Source organism: Poecilia latipinna, unplaced genomic scaffold (genome assembly GCF_001443285.1).
Source record: "Poecilia latipinna isolate Pla-1442-1.1 unplaced genomic scaffold, P_latipinna-1.0 Scaffold400, whole genome shotgun sequence".
NCBI classification, from domain to species: domain Eukaryota; kingdom Metazoa; phylum Chordata; class Actinopteri; order Cyprinodontiformes; family Poeciliidae; genus Poecilia; species Poecilia latipinna.
This window is the reverse complement of record NW_015113016.1, coordinates 563224-583086: the sequence shown is the minus strand read 5'-3', so window position 1 is coordinate 583086 and position 19863 is coordinate 563224. Positions and strand designations below refer to the sequence as shown.

Genomic DNA, 19863 nt, shown 5'->3' with positions numbered 1-19863 from the left:
TCATTCAGTACTTCATATCTACCATACATCAACTCACGCAGCAGAAGAAATGTTTTGTACCGAGTCCGACTTTGACAACTGATAAGTTTAAGTCATTTTCCAGAATGTGCTTGCAGGGTTCTGTGCAGTCTGGAGGATGATGTCACTTGTTTTTAGTATTCTTTAGCTTTAAATACATATATTTAGTCTCACTTTTATTCCTTCTTCCTTTTGTCCTTCCTTTTAGACGGGTTCTTTTTTCTAAATACCAGTCACAACAGAAATATCTGCCATAAAGTCATTGTGAAATTTTGTGCTTATGCTTAGTAACTATCAGAAAACAGATTGCGAACTCTGGAAAGATGTACAATTAAGACATGAACAAGAACCCATGTGATTGTAGTCTGCTGCAAGGAAAATGTGGATCTTGTCCCCAAATAAACATCTCTCAGCAGAGGTCGCTCTGAGTCACTTTGGTTGGATCAAGGAGCAGAATCTGTTTTATTTTATAAACCAACTGGTCCATATGGACGTGATGGTAACAATGTCTTCAGTAAAATTTCATATGAGATTTTAACAATTTTTTATCTTCTGGATTTATTAAGAAAAAAAGAAAAGATGTATACATACATGTAAACAAACAGGTTTGCTTAGTTGAGGTTTAAAAAAAAAGTTCTTGCAGGTTGGGATTATTAAAGCCTAATAAAGCGCTTGACTGGCACTGTGCAGCATACAGTAAACCTACATTACGCCTCACCAACTTGTTGCTTCACAATGATTACCCTACTACTTGCAAAATAAAGTTGTAGGGTGTTTAGAAGTATTTCTGGTTCTGAAATGTCAGGACTCATCACGCTTGTTAAGGAATTGCTGCAGTTCAGTTGGTAAACTGCGACCTGTTTAGCAAGCTTTTTTAAATAAGCTTCAAGATGATTCTGTAGATTTTAGTTTTGGATATTTCTGCTATTAATATGATACAAAGAAGCAATCTTGTTTTTACCCAGTTATCACATTGAGAGAATCTAAATGACTCGCAGCTAAAACGTTCATTGTTAAAGGTTCAGTATTGTATATTTTCCAGGCATGTAGAGCAATTTTGTAGCACAATCAAGTGACTATCTCACCTTTAGTCGTTACAAAAATGCTGTATATATCAAATATGATATATACAGCATACTTATATTTGATATAAATTAGCAAGAGAAATTAACTGATAATTTTTGAGATTATCCTTTAAAGCCTTGAAATTGGGCCTCTGTTTCTTTAAAAACTCCTGCTCTTTCTGACACCCCTTCTTCTTAGGACGTCTTCACAACAGCTCCTGTATTAATCCCTTAAAACTTTTCCAGCAAGTAGCTTGTGTGATGAGCTCAGCAGAGTTTCACCAGGTGTTTGCTAATTGCTGCTGGCTAGTCTGTAGGAGGTGGGAGAGCTGTTCTATTAGGCAGAAGCTCTGAAATTTGGAGACTGCAGCTCAGAGGAAGAGCTCCATCCTCGAAGTTGGTGCAACATGCATGAAAGAATCAAAGCAGCACTCCAAGTATGTTTTCGATGAGGGAATAATATTATGACATGATGTTAAGCTTCTAAAAGAAATCAATTTAACATAATACTGCACCTTTAACACCGTGACTTAGGAACTTGTGTATAAATCAGGACTGTTTGTTTATTGCTATTTGATAATCAGGTTTTTTTGTTTTTGTTTTTCTTGTAAATAAAATAATTTTCAGTGCCCAAGTGACTATTTTTCTGTGACTGTTCCTGTCAGGGACAGTTCAAGGGATAACAGAAAATGGAGTTGAGTTTTTTTTTTTTTCTTCCCTGCACCTGAACAATCGAGTAACATGTTTGTTGGCGTAGAGCTGTCCTTCTTTGCCCCTGCTGCTGCTGTGAAGCATGTTTGCGGTTTGAAGGGGAGGACCGCGGCTCTGCTCCGGAGGTCGAACAGTCCTGGTTGTGTTGGAAAGAGGAGGAGATCATGAGTTCCTCAAGGCTTCTTGGAAAAGAAGTGCCCTTTGGACCAGCGGCTGATAAAAGCCCAAACGACAGAGTAATGATGAAGAGGTGGGATTTGAAAGAAGTTCTCCGTTAGACTTAAAACATTTTATGTAGGTTTTACCCGCAGAGCACAGCCATGGTAAGTTATGCAAGAGGAAGATAATCATGTAAATCACCCGAAGAGATTCTGTTTTCTGCAACCGGTGTTCTGACCGGAGTCCAGAACCGGTTCCATACGGTTCCATACTATATTAGCTGTGTTAGCTCTGAGCTAACGACCGCAGCTATTAGCTGACAAGTTAATTTAGTTTAACTTGGCAGCGAAAACATGGTAAAGTGAGATGCGAAGTGCAATTGTTTAGGGAACTTCGAAAAGCCAGAATCTGTCTGCTGGACTTTGTGTTTAATTTTCTCTTTAAGCATTTCTTGTAACATGTACTTTAGGTGCGGAGGTAAGCTTTAGGGTAAAGTTTTTCAATTAACGACGTACAGACGCGTAATATTGCGCATGTGCATAACGCTAGACGGCAAAACTCTTCTACTTGCCATGACTTGTTGTTTTGTAAAATTTAAGTGTAAAAAAAACAAACAAAAAAAAACAAACAAGAAATTTGAATACATAGAGTGTAAAATATATATATTTGACAAAATCCAGGCTGGGAAGTTTTGTTTACATTTTGTAAACATACTAAGGTAATTTCTTAATGCCATTAACAAGTTGCACTATGGTTTTATAAACTTTATGATTTCAAAGCTGCACGATTTATGAGATTCCAAGAAAAGACACAATATGACCCAACTTTCCACTGAATCTATAGAAAATATATTGATAGTAGGACACCTTCCAGGGACAACATTCAACATGTTGCTGCACATTCCCTTTACAGCTTGTAGTATGATTAAAAATAACATCCTCAATTTCAAAGTAATGTGCAGTTGTAAAGTAGGATCTTTTTTAAACTACAAATTGTTATAAATATGTGCATATTTAAAAGAAACAGAAAAAAATGAACAAACATTTCTAGGCTCTTAAGCATGACTTATTAACCCACAAGTATAAACTTTAGATTTGTGGTTGGAACCTTTTAAAATATATTAAATTAGGGTTAAAAAAAAAGATTATTTATACTCTTCACCTTCACTCTAATGTATAACTTTCTCCACAGAGTTTTTGTTAACCTCCAGTAAGAATAAACATTAAACCCAAATCAAAACTGCATATATGATGACAATCAGTTGCTTACAAATACTATCAAAATGCATTAATTAAAGAAAAAAAAATTAAACAGTAGTAGTAGTAGTAGCAGTAATATTCCTTATATTTAGACTCGGCTTCTATTTCTGTTTCTTTTGTTTTGGGACTATAGTGATTCTTTTCGAACATCCGCTGATTTAATACAAAATCTCTAGCAGAGTAAATGTATCAGATAAGCACCTGAATTCTTTCCACTAAACTAAAAGCTAACATTTTCCAGTCCTTTAACCTAGAAACTATTTTGGATACCATAGCAAGTTTAGTCATGTGAAGTAATGTTACAGGAAGTGATAAACTGCTATAGTTCATGCAGTGTTTGGTACAGATAGTTGAGAAATTTTTTAGACAGTCTCCTTAAGTTATATAGCAATATAGTGTTTTTATGTTGTCACCAATGAGCATAACTTAAAATTGATACAACTTCTTGCTCTAAATAACTTAGTAATTCAGTGAATTTGGTTTTCGCTCTCTTGTGGTGTTCTGAGGCTGCAGCGCTTGTATTAAGGTTTTTTTTATCTATTGGAAAATCTCTTTTCTCTGAAACCCAACTACGCTTCAGGGCCTTTGCTAAGTGTTCACACAGTGAGACTCTGTTTTGGGTGGGAGTAAGCCAGCTCCGCAGCCATGTGGCCTAATCTCAGGAAGGGGATATTTGTATGTTTCCCATGAACACAGCTCTGCTTCTTGCTGCTATTGTTGAATCTGTTGGAGAAACTGAGTCGAGCTAGGTGGGGGTTGTCGCTCACTTTTCTGTGGTGTTTCACTGTCGGTGGGAGAGAAGTCTGATGGTGAAGGACTTGAAGCTTGAGTTCAGCCGTAGACGGCTGCTTTTGTTTGACTATAATGAACTTCACTGAAAAGGTTTTTGTTCCCTGAAGGAAGTCGTTTGTTTTTCCCCCAGAATAAATTAATCAGCAAAGATGAGAATACCGTGACAATCTGCTTGACCTTTTTTGTCGTTTATATTATCTCAACTGTATATTTTCCTATTTCAGACGGGAAAATCTTGGATTGAGGAGAGCTTCTTCAGAAGGGAGTGTGTGAAGTTCATCCCTTCCTCTTGGGACCAACACAGGTAAACTGTGAACTGGCTGCATGGATGGCTTTTATGATTCCTAGAAGAATGTATGTAGTATAACATTAACGTTGGTGGGTGGAAATAAACGTCATCCTGAGAGCAGAACCACTTGGCAGCCATTTCTTTTTTTTTTCCAGGAACCACGTTGATTATTTCATAATGTGTTATTTCCTGTTTCTTTCAGATGCATTCCAATATGCCAAGTGTGCCAAAGCCTGATCAGGTATTACTTACAAATTTTTAGTTAATATTTTACTGTGCATCACCACCTGGCTGCCCACGAGGCATTGGCATTCTTGTTTGATTGTCGCATAGTTTTCACTGCCCTCTGTTTATTTGTACTGTTCCTGTGTTTGCTGTATTTGCACTGCTCCCACATTGTTTTCCATTTCACTGATGCACTATTTTCAAAATGCCCCAAACTGCAGTTAGTCAATGAGTTAACGACTGTTCAGATGATGTGGAAAAAACTGAGAGAAGGCATGCGTTTAAAAATAAATTGTGTTTGGCAACATTATAAACACAATGAAACAGGAATATGTAGTCTCAAGGACCAGGGGAGGTGAAGAGGAAGGGTGGGAGACAGGAAAGGGGGAGTACTTGTTGCAGTCTGGCTTAGTCAGCTGGGGGTTTTAAAATGTATGCCAACGATTTACTTTGCTTTAGCAACATATTGTTACACGCTTACGCTTCAGTATTCGTCTTTCTGACACTTTTTTTTTTTTTTACACAAAAGCATACAAAGAAAACAGACAAATAAAAAATTGGTTGTGGACAGAAATGTGTAAAAAAATCTTTGCAGTAATGAAGATTTCTGCAGATACCACTTAGAAAATAAGGTGTGATTTTATTCTTTACAGCACTTATTCAGTTCATAACTGTACCAAAATCACTAAGGACGCAAAGGAACATTTTGAGCAGCAGCCTATCTAAGATAAATATTATAAGAAAACCTTACTTTCAATATGAACTCCCAAAAACATCACATATTATAACTTACATTTACAGTGCTCTTTCCTTGTGTAGGAGCGCAGTTATGCTACTAACTAGTATTTAAAGGGATAAACTCTTTCTGTCATATTTCATCATCGTGACTGTATTAGTGACGATGATAAAATATTAGTGTTAGTTAAGTACTAGTTAACTCTCATGACATTTGACCCTGGATCAAGGCAATAACTAAGTGACCTACTGCTGGCAGGGAGCTTTTATTTGAGTCCCCGCAAATAAAACCTGAGAAAATCGGTTATAAACGACCAAATCCATGAAGGGGTTAATGACTGAATCTGCAACAGACTGGCTGCAAAAACCCCCAATTTGTTTCTGTGGTCTAGTCAAAGTCCAGATCCTTAGTGTGATTTAAATTCTGTGGAGAGTCAGGGCAATGTTGTATGAAGGACTGGGCCTCATCTCCTCAACACTATTATGAAAAACTGCTAACGTCAATCAGAAAAAGGTTACAATGAGTCACTGAAGCCACTTTCAGTCATTAAAGGTCATTTGAAACCATTGAATCGTGGGTCTAATTGGGTGCTGATCGTCATGCCTCATCAATGTTTTGCACTTTCAGTTTTGGCCTTTTTCTTACTTGACTTACTGATTCAGTTACATCACAGAGCTGCCATGACTGGTTTCTCCTGTAAATGACTCATATCAAACGTTGGGAATAACGAACGAAAGAAATTTCGCTTATGAAATGTGACTAGTATTTGACTAGTAGATAAAATCTACGTTTAAGAGGACGCTCCTTTATGGGGGAAATAAACTCTTTTTTATTTTTTATAGGTCATCTTGTCTGTATGCGAATCAGAACCATAATAGAAATAGAGCAATATAAAAATCTACTGAGGAAATATTTAAATGATTTAATGTCCATCCATCCATCCATTATCTAAACATGCATCGCCAGAATGATTGGTGCCTATCTCCACCGATAGGCACCAATCATCCTGGACAGTCCAGTTGCCAGTCCATTGCAGATAATTACATGTATTTGTGAGATTTGAGCATTTTGGTGTCATTTAGCTCCACAATTCATCAGAGCGCACAGACTTCCTAAAGTAAATCATAAAACTGGAATGTCTAAGGTGATGGTGGATCTATTTATCAGGAAAGCAGCTGCTCAGCTGAGATTTTGTAATGTAAAACAGATGTTTCTCAAACAGACTTTGTCAGATCTAATGATGAAGTGCTCTGACATATCCCATAATTTGTTTTCATTGATTAGATGTTGCTGTGGCCGCTTGATGGGGGAGCACTCTTGGCAGGAGTCTTGTCCTCCCATTTCCCTCTGTCCCAGTCCAGAACAGGGCATGGAGGAGTGGTCCATGGAGGCTCACACAAAGGCCAGTTCTACCAACGCCTATGGGATCATAGATTTTCAAGACACTGCCACGCGGGTCTGTCGCGCCAAGGTTTGTATATCCATTAACTGTGGTTTTCTTTGCCAGCATTTACTAAATTTACACTACAATGTTAAAAAAAATTATGATTAATCTTCCTTTTACAAAAAATAGCTTTAACTATAAAAGTAGATGCTTTCTCTAGTCTGAGTGAGATGGAAGTGCAGATGTTGCTGGTTGTGTAAACTTTGGTTTGCTATGATGGAAGCAGATTTAAGGTGTTTTGTGGCGGCAAAGATGCTATCTGCTGTAGTGACAAAACAACTTTGCGAGCAGCAGTTGGAAAACGCAGCAAGCTCTTGAGCAGTGCCATGTTCTTCCAGTATGTTCGTGTGGCTGTGGACTCCAAGCCAGAGGCGCTGCTCCAGCTGATGCTGAGGGAATGGCAGATGGAGCGACCGAAACTACTGCTGACGGTCCACGGAGGGTCAGAAAATTTTATTCTGCCCCCAAAGGTGAACCAGGCCTTCAGTAAGGGGCTCATCACGGCTGCCATAAGCACAGGGGCGTGGATTTTCACTGATGGGATCAATACAGGTCAGTACAGGAATCGATTTTCTCTAAGACAATGATGCAAATACCTGTAGGGCCTTGGAGAAGCAGTTATAACCCTTTAACTTTTTCACATTTTGTGATTTTATAGCCATAATCCTCAATGTGTTTCATCGTTTTATCAGTCAGTCCCTTAATTAGTCCTTTTAGAACCACTTTTCTTTGCAACTATAACTTCCAGTATTTAGGTAATGCATTCATGGGATCGTCTCCACCAGCTTTTGTGCACCTTGAGTCTGAAACATTGAACTTTTACGAGGAAATAAATCGAAGGTAACAAGGAATATGTGCACCCAATATTAATTCATATTTATTTATTAAAAAGGCATGTTGTGATAGTGCAAATATGATTTTTGATATTTTATTAATTGGACAAAAGGCACAGCACACGTTTCAGAAATGAAGTCTTATAAAAGCTCTGAAAATCTTGCATTATTTTCATTTAGAAAAGTTTAAAGAAAAATGAGTATTTTTGCATGGCACTGCATTTCCAGGTGTGTCTAAGTATGTGGGTGAGGCAGTGAAGTTATTTGGAGGCCACGACTTGAGGAAGAGAAACACGATTGGCATCACATCGTGGGGAATGATCGACAACAACTTGGACCTCATCGGCAGAGACGTTAGTACTAAATCTGTTTCCTTCCTTCTAGCGTAACGCTGAACATGTTTTACTCAGCAAGATGGTTGTCCTTTTTGTGAGATGTTAACTCAACACCTGCTCAGGTATTCAGACCCTACCAGCCACTGGGCAACCCTTTAAGCAAGAGGATCTGCCTTAATGGTTTCCACTCCCACTTTCTGTTGGTGGATGACGGGACGCTGGGGAAACCTGGTTGTCAGCAGGGCCTCAGGAGAAAACTGGAGAAACAAATCCAGCTACTGAAGATTCATCCTCGTAAGTTCATGTCATTGCCTTGTTGAATATGTACGATGGGACATCGTCTTTCTGGCAAAACATATAGCAGCACATTTTTGTCGGTGTTAATTTAATTAATTTCAGGCTGTATCTATCTTCGCTCATCCTTTCGAAGTTCAGTGGATTGACTCGGTTCTTATCATGACTGTTTATTGCCCCTTCTCACAGGACTGAACCAGGGAGTGCCTGTGCTGTGTGTGGTGGTGGAAGGAAGCGCCGCCATTGTATCAACAGTTCTGGATTATGTTAGCAGTGCGCCCCCTGTGCCAGTGTTTGTGTTTGAGGGGTCGGGCAAGGCTGCAGACCTCTTCGCCTTCTTACACAAGCAGACTGCTAATGATAGGTGTGTAGGTAATGTTTATTTTAAGTGGGAAGCCATGTAGCTGTACTAGCTTGTGTAAAGTTAAACCAGTTATTAGGTGCATCGATCAAACTTTTACCAGCTGATAATGGCTTTGGACAATGCTAATTTTCTTTCAAAGAACGTTAAGACATACAAACTCTTTTTAGTTTTTATTCTATGATGCTGTTTGTTTTCTGCTGTTCTCTGGAGAACATCCCAGAACATCTCATTTTATACTGAGATTAAATAAATGGATTCTATCAGCTAATTAGGTGACTTTTGAAAATGCAGCCCAAAGGCTTTTCATATATTTTTTTACTTTTAAACATTTTGAAGACCTTATATCTTTTTTTTTTTACTCAACAGGTATGCTCTGTTGTATGTTTGTCTTTTGCAACTCGCTGTAATTTGACTCTCATCCCTTTTAGGCAGCTGGATGCTGATATTGAGGAGGACTTTCTGGGTAGGATTGGAGATGTGTTCGGAGTTGAGAGGACCGAAGCTGCTCACCTTTACACTCTACTCCAGCAGTGCATGGATCACAGAGAGTCGGTGAGTAAAGCTCTTACAGAAATAGGCTTGGTTTGGTTTAAGACACAAACAGCATCGTCATCATCGCCTCTTTGACCAACAGATCACCATCTTTGACTCTGAGGCTGACGAGCAGATGGCAACTGATGCAGCCATTTTGACTGCCGTTCTTAAGGGTGCATGTTTTCTCTTTCTGATTACTATTATAGACTTGCTTCTGCAAATAAGTCAACAGGAACACATTGCAACTTTGTATGTTTCAAGTTCCTGACTCACTTAAAGCTACATTATGTAACTTTTAAACAGAAATGTTTTTTTTTTTTTTTTACACTTTTGTTAAAACTGTTACTATGTTGTAACATGATGATATGAGATAGATAATCTGTGGAAAAACCTAAGCTTTTCCACCTCCTCATAGTGCTGCCATTTCCAGCTGAATAAATGCATAGCTCCTAGCCAGAAACAACCAGTCAGCTTAAGGAGGCGTGTCTTAACTCTGTCAATCAATCTTGTGCACGTGTTGCTAAATGCAACAGAGAAAGAACTCGTCGTTCTTTATCCGCCGTCGTCTTTGGCCATATTAACTCGCCTGAGCATTTATGACAGGCTCTACTGTCAGAAAGATGCGGTGGCATAGCAGTGAGCAAGGGGGAGAGTGTGAGCAGCGCATACACGAGGGTGATCCTCCTTCTGGCTCTGATTACTTGTTTTTAACAAAATATGTAAAAAAAAACATATTTTTTCTATTAAAGTTACATCCTGTTGCTTTAAATGTTAATCTATGTTGGATTGAGGCTTTTTCGTTCCTAAAACGTCGATATATAAGCTGGAAAAAAGTCTGTTGCTGAAATAAATATGCATTGAAATGTGTTCTGCTGGATTTTTAAATTTTTTGTTGAATGGAAAACAGGAACGAAAGCCAGTCCGTCAGAGCAGCTGAGTATGGCTCTGGCTTGGGACCGGGCTGACATCGCACAGAAAGACATCTTGGTGTATGGTCAGCACTGGCAGGTGAGGCCGGCTCTAGACAGGAGTTCATGCCATGAATTTGACCTTAATCAGGTTTATTCGTTAATCTACTTGATTAAAATCATATCATATGCTTTGTTAGGTGGGTTCCTTGGAACAAGCCATGCTGGATTCTCTGGTGATGGACCGTGTGAGTTTTGTGAAACTCTTGATTGACAACGGCATGACGATGAGCCGCTTCCTCACCGTGGATCGCCTCGAGGAGCTCTACAACTCGGTGATTACACTATATCTGTTCCTTTTTAATATTAATGATACTTCCTTTGTTTTTATAGTTTTGTCTTCCCAAGAGGGCTACTTGATTATAGAAAAGAAAAACATAATTACAATTATTTCGATCTATACCAAAATCATCAATTTATTGTGCTCTACTTAATTAACCAACTAAGGCTATATTTGCAAAGCAGAATGTGCTAAAATTATTTTAATAATCATCATTTTTGTTTGATTACATTGTTTTTGATGTTTGGAAACAGACTTGAGGTGAAAATATGAAATTTGATTACGTGGACGGTCCTCCTTCCTGTTTTAAAACCTATTGTCAGAATATTTTTTTATTTGAAAGCAACAACAACACGCCACGGTTCCTCTGTTTGTCTTGCTGGGTTTTTTTTTCTTCTTAGTCTTCCCAGAGCCCCTTGTTTGTTTTTCAAACAGAACAAATCTAATCTCTTTACTTTGACTAAAACATAGATGTGAAAATATAAGCTTTGATTGAAATCAGAGCAGCGCTGTAAGTGTTTGCTCAGGGTGGTCAGCCGTATCCAGGGTATTTTCCCAGCTGTTGACTTTGATGCTCAAATGAAAAAGCTGTCTGTGGACAACTTACACTTGTATTTTGCTCCACACTCTCTTTATCTCATGTGTTTTATAGCCTGTCAATTATTCACAGCTCTTGGTCCATTTATGAAACATGAATATCTGGAGAGCTGCTGCTGTCTACCAGTATTCTTGGGATTTCTTGTTTTTTATTTTTCTTCTCTCTCTTTCTTAAGTGTAACAAAACATCTTTTTTCCAGCCACAGGGTCAGACTCAGCGCTTCTTGCAGCACCTGGTTGAAGATGCAAAACAAGTGAGTGATGATCTAGTACATGTAGACATCTGCTGTTCTGTTGTACAGATAGATTTGTATGTGCATAAAGTGAAATTTTTTCAACATTTATTACTGTTTATTTAAATGATTGTGTCTCACAGCTAATAAAATCCCCAAATTTAATATCTTAGAAGTTTATTACATTTTTAAACAGAAAAAGAAATTCATACAGGCATGTTACGTTATGGCCCACAAGATCACGGGGAAGAAGACTGCTGACTTGGCAGTTATCCACCAGAAAGACATGAACACCGTTCACCCGTAGAATAAGACACTGAAGGTCATCGCTAAAGAAGCTGCTTGTTCACAGATGATGCAATTATGTCATCGGAAAGTTACGTGGAAAAGTGTGAACAAGCAAAAAGGGTTTAAAGACGTGAAACAAAATCTATTTGAGCTTGGAGGAAAGTATTAAGACTTTTTAGTATTCCTCAGCTGATGTTTTTGTCTTAAAAATCCTTATTTTATTTCATCTGATGTAATAATAAAATTTTCACAGAACTAAACTTTTGGTTATCTTTGGCGGTACGCCATGATCATCAAATGTTAACCAAAAGACTGTAAATGCTCAAAATATACAGTTTTTGTGTTCAGCCGTATGATGCATGCGTTCCACTTTTTGAGTTAAATTACTGAAATAAATGATTTCAATTATATTTTACCCAGAGAGAGGCTTCTGTAGTTATTACTCGCCTCTCATTTTGTGCTGGTAGACCTCTCTTCCTACAGGTTACCGTCTGTCTCTCATCGACATGGGGCTGGCGACTGAATACCTCATTGGAGGCGCTTATCGAAGCACCTACACTCGAAAAAACTTCAGAGCTGCTTACAGCTGCATTCAGTCCAAGGTGAGCAATAAAACTTAGATTATGTCCCTCTTGTAAGGAATCTACTAAGATCTTTATGAGATATATAAAAAAAAAAAAAATGTTATTTGCTTGCAGGACAGTAGACGTTTCAGCTCTGGTTCCTTTACTAACCAAAAGCGAGGAATGAACTTAAAGAAAAGCAGAAGTCTCCAAGACCTTCACTTCAGAACTGCCCAACCCTATAAAAGCAAAGTTGGTGAATCTACTCTGTCTTTTGGCATCTCATCACATGTTTTGTTTTATAAGACGTTCAGCTTCAGTTTAGAAGACTGATTAGTCTTAATGCTTCTGTGTGACACATTCTTGGTGGAGTCCCTCGACCTTTTTCTCTCATGTCCTCCATTGCTTCCCTCATCCGTCCATTTTGTCTTTCCAGGAACAAACTGAGTCGACGGGGAGCAGCCATCAGGTGGTGTTGACCCATGGCCTCGGTGGCACCACTCTACTGCCGTGTCCTTTCAACTCCAACGACCTGTTCGTGTGGGCCGTCCTCCAGCAGCGCCAGCAGATGGCGCTGTTCTTGTGGCAGCACGGGGAGGAAGCGTTGGCGAGAGCCATCGTGGGCTGTAAGCTTTACCGCTCGATGGCCTTCGAGGTGCGGCAGAGCAACATGGACGACAACGTTGCAGAGCGATTCCAGTCATATTCACTGTGAGTGTAAAGAGCAAAGTGAAAAGAAACCACTTCCTGTAAAATGAATCGCATTTAAAATGGCTACCCCTTCCTTCAATGCTATAAATTTGTTTGAAATTGAATTCTAGTGTTTGATGTTCAGGTTCAGTTGTACTTTTCCCAAATCAGGCGTGCAGTATAAGCTTCATTTCACTGAAAACCTGCATGTCTGGCCTCTCTCTGTGTGTACCAGGGAGTTTGGGCAGCTGGCTGTGGATGTGTTAGATTGTGCTTTTCAGCAGAACGAGCAAATGGCCATGAAACTGTTAACCTCAGAGATGGAGGCGTGGAGTCACTTCACCTGTCTGCAGCTGGCCGTCTCCTCGTGTCATAGACCATTTGTGTCGCACTCCTGCACCCAGACTCTGCTCACGGATCTCTGGACCGGCCCGCTCAACATGAGAAAAAACTCCTTTATGAAGGTAAACACAACGGATGATGATAGTTTAGCTCCCTGTCTTTGGTATTTAAAGGAATCTCATAATTGTTTCAAAATACCATTATGAGTCAGTAAGTTTAATTATATGTGAATTACGTTTATTACCAAACAAACAAAAAAAAAAACACAATCCTGGCAAAAACAGTTTTCTAGGGTTGCAACTAACGATTACTTTAGTAATCTGTAAATCTATCAATTATTCTGACAATTAATTGATCAATCAGATAAAAAAGTGGCACATTCTACAGATTTCTCTATTCACCCACTTAAGCCTCTTTCACATAATATTTTAAATTCATTAAACGATGCAAATAAGTAAATAATTTTTAAAAAATTACATAGCAGTTCTTTAGTGATCACTTGATCATTTGTAGCTAAAATTGGGTAGAGTTGCTTACAGACAAAAAAGGTTTTTCATCATAAATGCAAAGTGTACATATATTTTGTAAAGTTTTACCTTAATTACTGGTCCAAGTGTGTTGTTTTTGTTCAGCAAATTGTCCTTTTTGAGTCTATATCTCACTTAATCTGTGCTAAGTTAGTTGACGATTATTTCAGCAATCGATTAATTATTTGTGATACACACATTGTGTTGCAGATCATTTTGAGCCTCCTCCTGCCGCCTGCCATCTTGCTTCTGGAGTTTAAAAGCAAGGCTGAAATGTGCCACGTACCACAGAGCCACGAGGCAATGCTGTTTGGGCTCGAGTCTGTGAAATCGCTGCCTATCCCTGAGGGATCCGTTCAGATGGTAGGATGCCAGTGCAAAACTTCTTAAACCAGACTATAAGGTTTTCTCTCTGACTTCTTGCCACTTGCCCTCTTTTTTCTCTCGTCTCATGTCGCAGGACAGTCGGGATGCAGAGCGAGGCCTCCCCTTCCGCAATAAGTCCACCCTGTCCTCTGTGTTTAAACAGTGTCTGTCGTGGATCACAAGACTCTATGATTTTTACACTGCTCCTGTTGTTAAGTTCTGGTTTCACACAGTAGGTTATGTGCATCTTATTATTTATTTATTTTTTACCCATTTGATGTTTTTGATCCATTCAATGAAGAAATCTAACTGAGTGTGTTCTGTCTCATGTTAGATGTCCTACTTGATTTTTCTGATGCTCTTCTCCTTCGTCGTCCTGGTCAAGATGGAGGACCAGCCAAGTGTCCAGGAGTGGTTGGTTATTCTTTACATCGTCTCCTCTGCTGTTGAGAAAACCAGAGAGGTGAGTTATCCTGCATCCTTCCTCATTTGCAGGCTTCAGTTATAAGCTGCAGTACAATGAAAGTTAACATCATGGCACTGAAGACTCTTGTTTTTTAGGTTTTGATGTCTGAGCCTAGAAAGCTGAGGCAGAAGCTGAAGGTTTGGTTCTCGGAGTACTGGAACAAATCCGACTTTGTTGCCATCCTCCTGTTCCTGGTTGGGCTTTCGATGCGTTGCCATGCCGACCCCTTCCGGACTGCAGGACGTGTTGCTTACTGTCTGGACATCATCTTCTGGTTCATCAGAGTTTTGGATCTTCTGGCTGTCAATCAGCATGCTGGTCCTTACCTCACCATGATCACCAAGATGGTGAGTACAGACCACGTCTGGCTACTAAAGGATAATGCCGTAGCATTTGTGACGCCTTTCTTTTTCTTTCCTGTTTGTGTTCCCAGACCAGTAACATGTTCTTCATTGTGGTGATGATGGCCATTGTGCTGCTGAGCTTCGGTGTGTCCAGACAGGCCATCTTGTCACCAGATCACGAGCCATCATGGAGTCTAGCTCGAGATATTGTCTTCCAGCCATACTGGATGATCTTTGGGGAAGTGTATGCTGGAGAACTTGAATGTAGGTGGATCAAAATTTAGCACTTATTAAAAAAAAAAAAGAGAATACGCCCAATTTTGTAAAGTGAGTAAAATAATTTTAAATCGACTACTTGGTCTCTTGGAGTGCTTAACGTAACGTAGATACTAAATTAGTCGAACAGCAGATGACACATTTGACTGTTGCTCATCTTACAAGAACTATGACACTCATAGTTTCATAATGGCTTTCTTGGAGAACCGTGGTTGGCTTTATTGTGGCCTTGCATGTTTTACTAAAGGGAAAACATGCAAGTTTTTCTTTAGTAAAACTTACATATCTAAACACATTGCTTTAGAAAATCAAGGTGGCATTTGTTTATTCAGATAGGTTAAAATATGAGTTCTGTTCCTACTCAGTGCTTTTGTTGTAGATTTAATGATGCACGTCAACCTCACGTTATCAGCCCTCCTTTTACTTTGCTTGATAATTATTACTTCACTTGGAGAACATTTTTTAATTAGTGTTTTTTTTTTGCAGCTAATGCCCATTATTTACCCTATTTATTTCTAAAGAAACAATAGGATTTAAGTTTTAGTCTCCATTACTCATCAGTCAGTTCAGATTTAGCACTTGCTGACACAGATTTCAATTTTAAAAATTAGTTGTTTAAATCATGCATATGTGTGATTAAATGAAAAGTTTCCCTTACATTTTTTTGTGTATTTTCATGCTGACTCCCACCAGTGTAACATCGATGTGTTTGTGTGTTGACAGCATGTGGTGATGATCCCTGTCCTCCTGCATTTTTTCTGTCACCGCTCCTCCAGGCTGTCTACATGTTTGTCCAGTACATCATCATGGTCAACATCCTCATTGCATTTTTCAAGTGAGCCTCCTGTTGCACTGACAAAAATACATGCATGCATAGATATATACTGGTTTAAAAAAAAAAAATAGCAGTGTGTAAAATGATGTCGTCCCTAACAGCAACATCTATTTTGAAATGGCTTCAATATCCAACAAACTGTGGAAGTACAACCGCTATCGCTACATAAGGACCTATCAGGAGAGGCCGTGGCTGCCCCCGCCGCTCATCCTGCTCAGTCACGTGGCTCTTGCTGTCAGAAGCATCTACAGGAGATTTAGTGGAGATGCTGAGCAGGAAGAGAGGCGCTCTGGGCTCAGTGAGTACCAACAGTATGCACAGTGCTGCAGGGACAGAGGGGATAAGTTTGCAGTTATTTTTTTAAAATGCATCTTGGCACCACAAATGGTATTTCTCCTGTTTTTTGTTTTTTTTTAATTTACTTTTACCAGAACTCTATCTGGGCCTGGAGGATAGAAAGAGGCTGTATGAGTTTGAGGAGAAATGTGTTGAACTCTACCTTCACAAGAAGAACGAAGATCTCCACAGCACTTCCATAAACAGAATCAGAGCCACAGCCGAGAGGTTTGCTTTATTTTAAGCTGCCTGCTGGTGTGAAACGGGGCATCCGCACATCCTTAAAATGTCTTAAATTCATTCAAAAAATAAGTTTATGAATTTTTGTTTTTCCTCTGAGTTTTCCCTCCCGCTAAATTGCATTCAGACGTTTTCATTGTGTGGCTTGAGGCGTTTAAAGCTACCTCTAACTAGCAGCTAATATAGCCTTGCTAGCTAGCTCAGTTTTTTTGCCTGTATCTTGGATAAGTGCAAATTTATCGCCACTTGACCGGACAAAGTTTGTAAATTTCTCTGTGTATATATAGGTCGAAACTCCATTCATAATAGACTTAAAAAGTCTTAAATTTGAGTTTGTGAAAACTGCAGAAACCCTGTGAAAAAAAAAACAAGCCCTCTACTCAAACTGCTGAAAATTTGAGTAGAGATTTTGATTTGATTTTAAAAGTAGTAGTCAGGTCATGCCACAAACCTTGTTACATTGTTACAAACTATCCACATTTGTCTTTGCTTTTGTGCCACTAGAGCTGATGAGATGTGTGGGATGGTGGGGGAGGTCTCAGAGAAGGTCATCCTCATTCAGGACAGCCTGTCGGAGCTGGATGGTCAGCTCGGTCAGCTTCAGGACCTCTCTGTGCTGGCTGTGGACACCCTCACTCTGCTCTCTGCCTCCGACAGCCTTCAGCAGGAAGAGGCCCGCCTGGCTCAGTGTCGCCACGTTTTACCGGCATCCCGTCACGTCCTCCCTCACAGCTGGACCCTCCCTCACAGGGGAGCGGAGGACTGTGATGTTTCTAATGTGCGCCGCCTGGAGATTAAAGCCTGCAAAAGCACGCCGCCCTCGTTGCTGAAGGGGTCTGCTGTTGAGGGAAGTCGACGAGCGTCGCAGGACTGCCACGCCGGAGTGAGAGAAAACAGAGCAGGAAAAAAGGGACTGCCTGAGGCAGGAGAGGAAACGGCTAAAGAGGTGGGTGGCTACATCGCGAGCTTGGATAAAATTAGTTTGTCTAAACCTGTCGCTCTTTTCACCTTCCACAGTTTCTCTTAATAGCTAAATAAAGACACAACAGCAGATTTTAGCATTTTTCAACTTTATTTGATGGAATAATTGCACTAAATGACTCCAGAACAAGCAGTAATAATTTTAGGTCTTTCTTGTAATTCATTTGGAAACTGCTTTTTCAGAAACAGAATCAGCTTCATAGGCCATGATTGTGTGCCCAATCAAATATTTTAACTTTTTATTTCAAGGGCTTCCATTAAGTTTAAATATATCAACTTTAGAGGAAATAAGGGAGTTTTTAATTGCATTTTCCACAAAGATCAACATGTCATAGAATAAAATATATCCAACCACTTTATTGCAAATATTTAACATTTTTCTTTCTTTTAAAGCCTAAAGATAGAAAAGTATTTGGATGCGAGAACAGATTTTTTTATAGTAGAAATTTATCAGAAATTATAAGCAGTTCTTTTTTTTCCAAAAATCTTGGAATATTTGCCGTCTTAAACAAGTTTTATTTAGCTCGACTGGAGGCAAAATGGCTCCTTTGAATACAAAGGTTACAGACACTGGGTCTTTATGATTCATCTCTGAAACAGCAAAATACTCCCACACTAAATGATATGTAAAGAATAATTTAAACAAACACATTTTCCACAGGACTCTAGGTCTGTGCCTCTTGAAGATCCCAGTGAGAACTGGTTCAGAGGCCCTGGACGTGGGTCACATGTTTCCTCCTCTCAGTGTAACCTCGGCGACGGAAGGACTAAGACGCCCTCCGAAACCCCTGAGTCGTCCCGTTGCGGGTCTCCCATTTCACCCAAATCGTTCGGGACGGCGCATAGCAAAGCTTGGACGCATGACCCTCATTTGTATCCCAGTCAGGAGGAAGCTTCAGTTAAAGAAGGGGAAGAGGATGCTGAAAGGGAAGAGAAAGAAGAAGAAGATGTAACCAACCTGGAGGTATTTGTGGCCTATAGTAATTGTTTAACTGTGTCTGACTCTGACAATGACGATGTTTCTCCCGACTTTTCTCAGGATGAAAGTCAGCCGAGTTTTCCATCCAGGCATTCCAGCCACTGGAGAAAACCCCCATTGCCCACCAGGTGGGCATGTTTGCCCAGAGAGCGTCCATATGGGTACTGCAGGTCTCTTTCATCCAGCATGGAGAACATCGCTTTTTCTGGTGCACCTCTCAGCCCGACGAAGGGATCTTTCCCATCTCTTGACGAAACGACGGACAAGGAGGACATGTCTGACGGAAGAGGCCTGAGGAATGATGCGTCTTTACGCTGCAGCAAGAGCCAAGGTAAAACTCCTTGTGCCACTTTAACGTTCCGGGTGATTATGCCGTCATGCAACCGAATTCTCCAGGTTATATGCTTTGTTTCTGCAGAATGGGGAAAATCCTCAGATTTCTCTCAAGACTTGGACAGCAGAGACAAAATCCACAACAGGAAGACAGTGAAGATAAAGGCGAGCATTCCAGATCCAGTAATCACGCTGTTGATTTTTACCTCTTTTCACGATAAAACAAAGTTTTATCGTGAAATTAATCATAAATTAATCATAAATCTCATTTTCCGTTCCCATCTCTCTCTCTCGCCTGTTTCTTGACAACAGGAGACGCTGGAGTCCCACTTGTCCGACGCCTTGTGGAGGAAACGGCGGAGGTTTGTTGGAGAGCCGGCGTGTTGGTCAGCTTCAACCAGCCTCAGTCAGCTCAGTAAGGATCTACATTCACCAACACAACTAGCTGGAAGTAATGGATTATTGTGAACAGGAAGAGAAGTGACGCAGGCTTCTGGAAAGTTTTATTCTAAATAAAACGTCTGATACACTGAAATAAAAATCCAGTGGAACCAGTTGCCTGAAGAAGTGGCCTAATTAGTGAATAATGTCCACTTATGTGTAGAGGTTTTTAATTTATTTTTAATATATGAATATGATTTGTATTTTTGCTGTTTATTTATTTATTTATTTTTTTGTAAAAATCGAGTTTTGGTATAAATATTGTTTCAGATTTTGATCCCACTGATTTGATGCAGAAGCAGGTGATTTCCCATCAGGTAAATCCTCCCTGAGCTTCGGTTTATATCGAGTCTCTGCTGGAAATGTCAGTAAACGCCTGAAGGATGTTTTTTTTTTTTTTTTTTTTTTTTGTTTCTCAGGAGTTGTGGAGTTCGACTCATTCAACTCGAAGCAGCTGGGCCAAATCAATGAGCCGCAGGTCTTCGTAAGTCTCCGCTTCAGCTTTTCTTTCAGAGTTAATTGGAATATCCAAACATATATGAATATAAATGTATATATTTAACATCTCTCTTGTAGCTTGCAGAGCGGATTTGCTCCAGAAGGTATTTCTTATCATTTCACACTTATTGTGTATTTTGCTGCTGTTGTTTATTTATGTATAACAGTGATTCTTGAGAATAGGGACAAAATGGGTTTTAATTTTCCCATATTTTTTTTTTAT

General features: G+C 39.5%; 1 protein-coding gene across 4 annotated transcripts; it reads left to right on the top strand.

Annotated features, from left to right (window-relative positions):
* Nucleotides 1–1794: 1794 nt before the first annotated feature.
* trpm6 (transient receptor potential cation channel, subfamily M, member 6) lies at nucleotides 1795–19614 on the top strand. 4 transcript variants are annotated; one of them, XM_015037319.1, is made up of 32 exons: nucleotides 1808–2116; nucleotides 4228–4307; nucleotides 4495–4533; nucleotides 6538–6724; nucleotides 7036–7249; nucleotides 7759–7883; nucleotides 7988–8159; nucleotides 8349–8523; nucleotides 8952–9075; nucleotides 9158–9230; nucleotides 9965–10065; nucleotides 10166–10300; nucleotides 11103–11156; nucleotides 11891–12025; nucleotides 12122–12238; nucleotides 12423–12697; nucleotides 12912–13140; nucleotides 13756–13908; nucleotides 14006–14143; nucleotides 14246–14374; nucleotides 14473–14724; nucleotides 14811–14985; nucleotides 15721–15832; nucleotides 15934–16130; nucleotides 16264–16396; nucleotides 16913–17354; nucleotides 18051–18353; nucleotides 18429–18699; nucleotides 18787–18866; nucleotides 19014–19063; nucleotides 19413–19459; nucleotides 19562–19614. In XM_015037319.1, the coding sequence occupies exons 1-31, from the start codon at nucleotides 2114–2116 to the stop codon at nucleotides 19417–19419; spliced, it is 4680 nt and encodes a 1559-aa protein (XP_014892805.1). In that variant the 5' UTR covers nucleotides 1808–2113; the 3' UTR covers nucleotides 19420–19459; nucleotides 19562–19614. The 4 variants fall into 4 exon arrangements, with proteins under 4 accessions (XP_014892807.1, XP_014892806.1, XP_014892805.1 ...); XM_015037318.1 differs by having other exon boundaries at nucleotides 18787–18884; XM_015037320.1 differs by lacking the exons at nucleotides 14246–14374; nucleotides 14473–14724; nucleotides 14811–14985; ... (8 more) ...; nucleotides 19413–19459; nucleotides 19562–19614 and having other exon boundaries at nucleotides 1796–2116; nucleotides 14011–14137.
* Nucleotides 19615–19863: the final 249 nt, after the last annotated feature.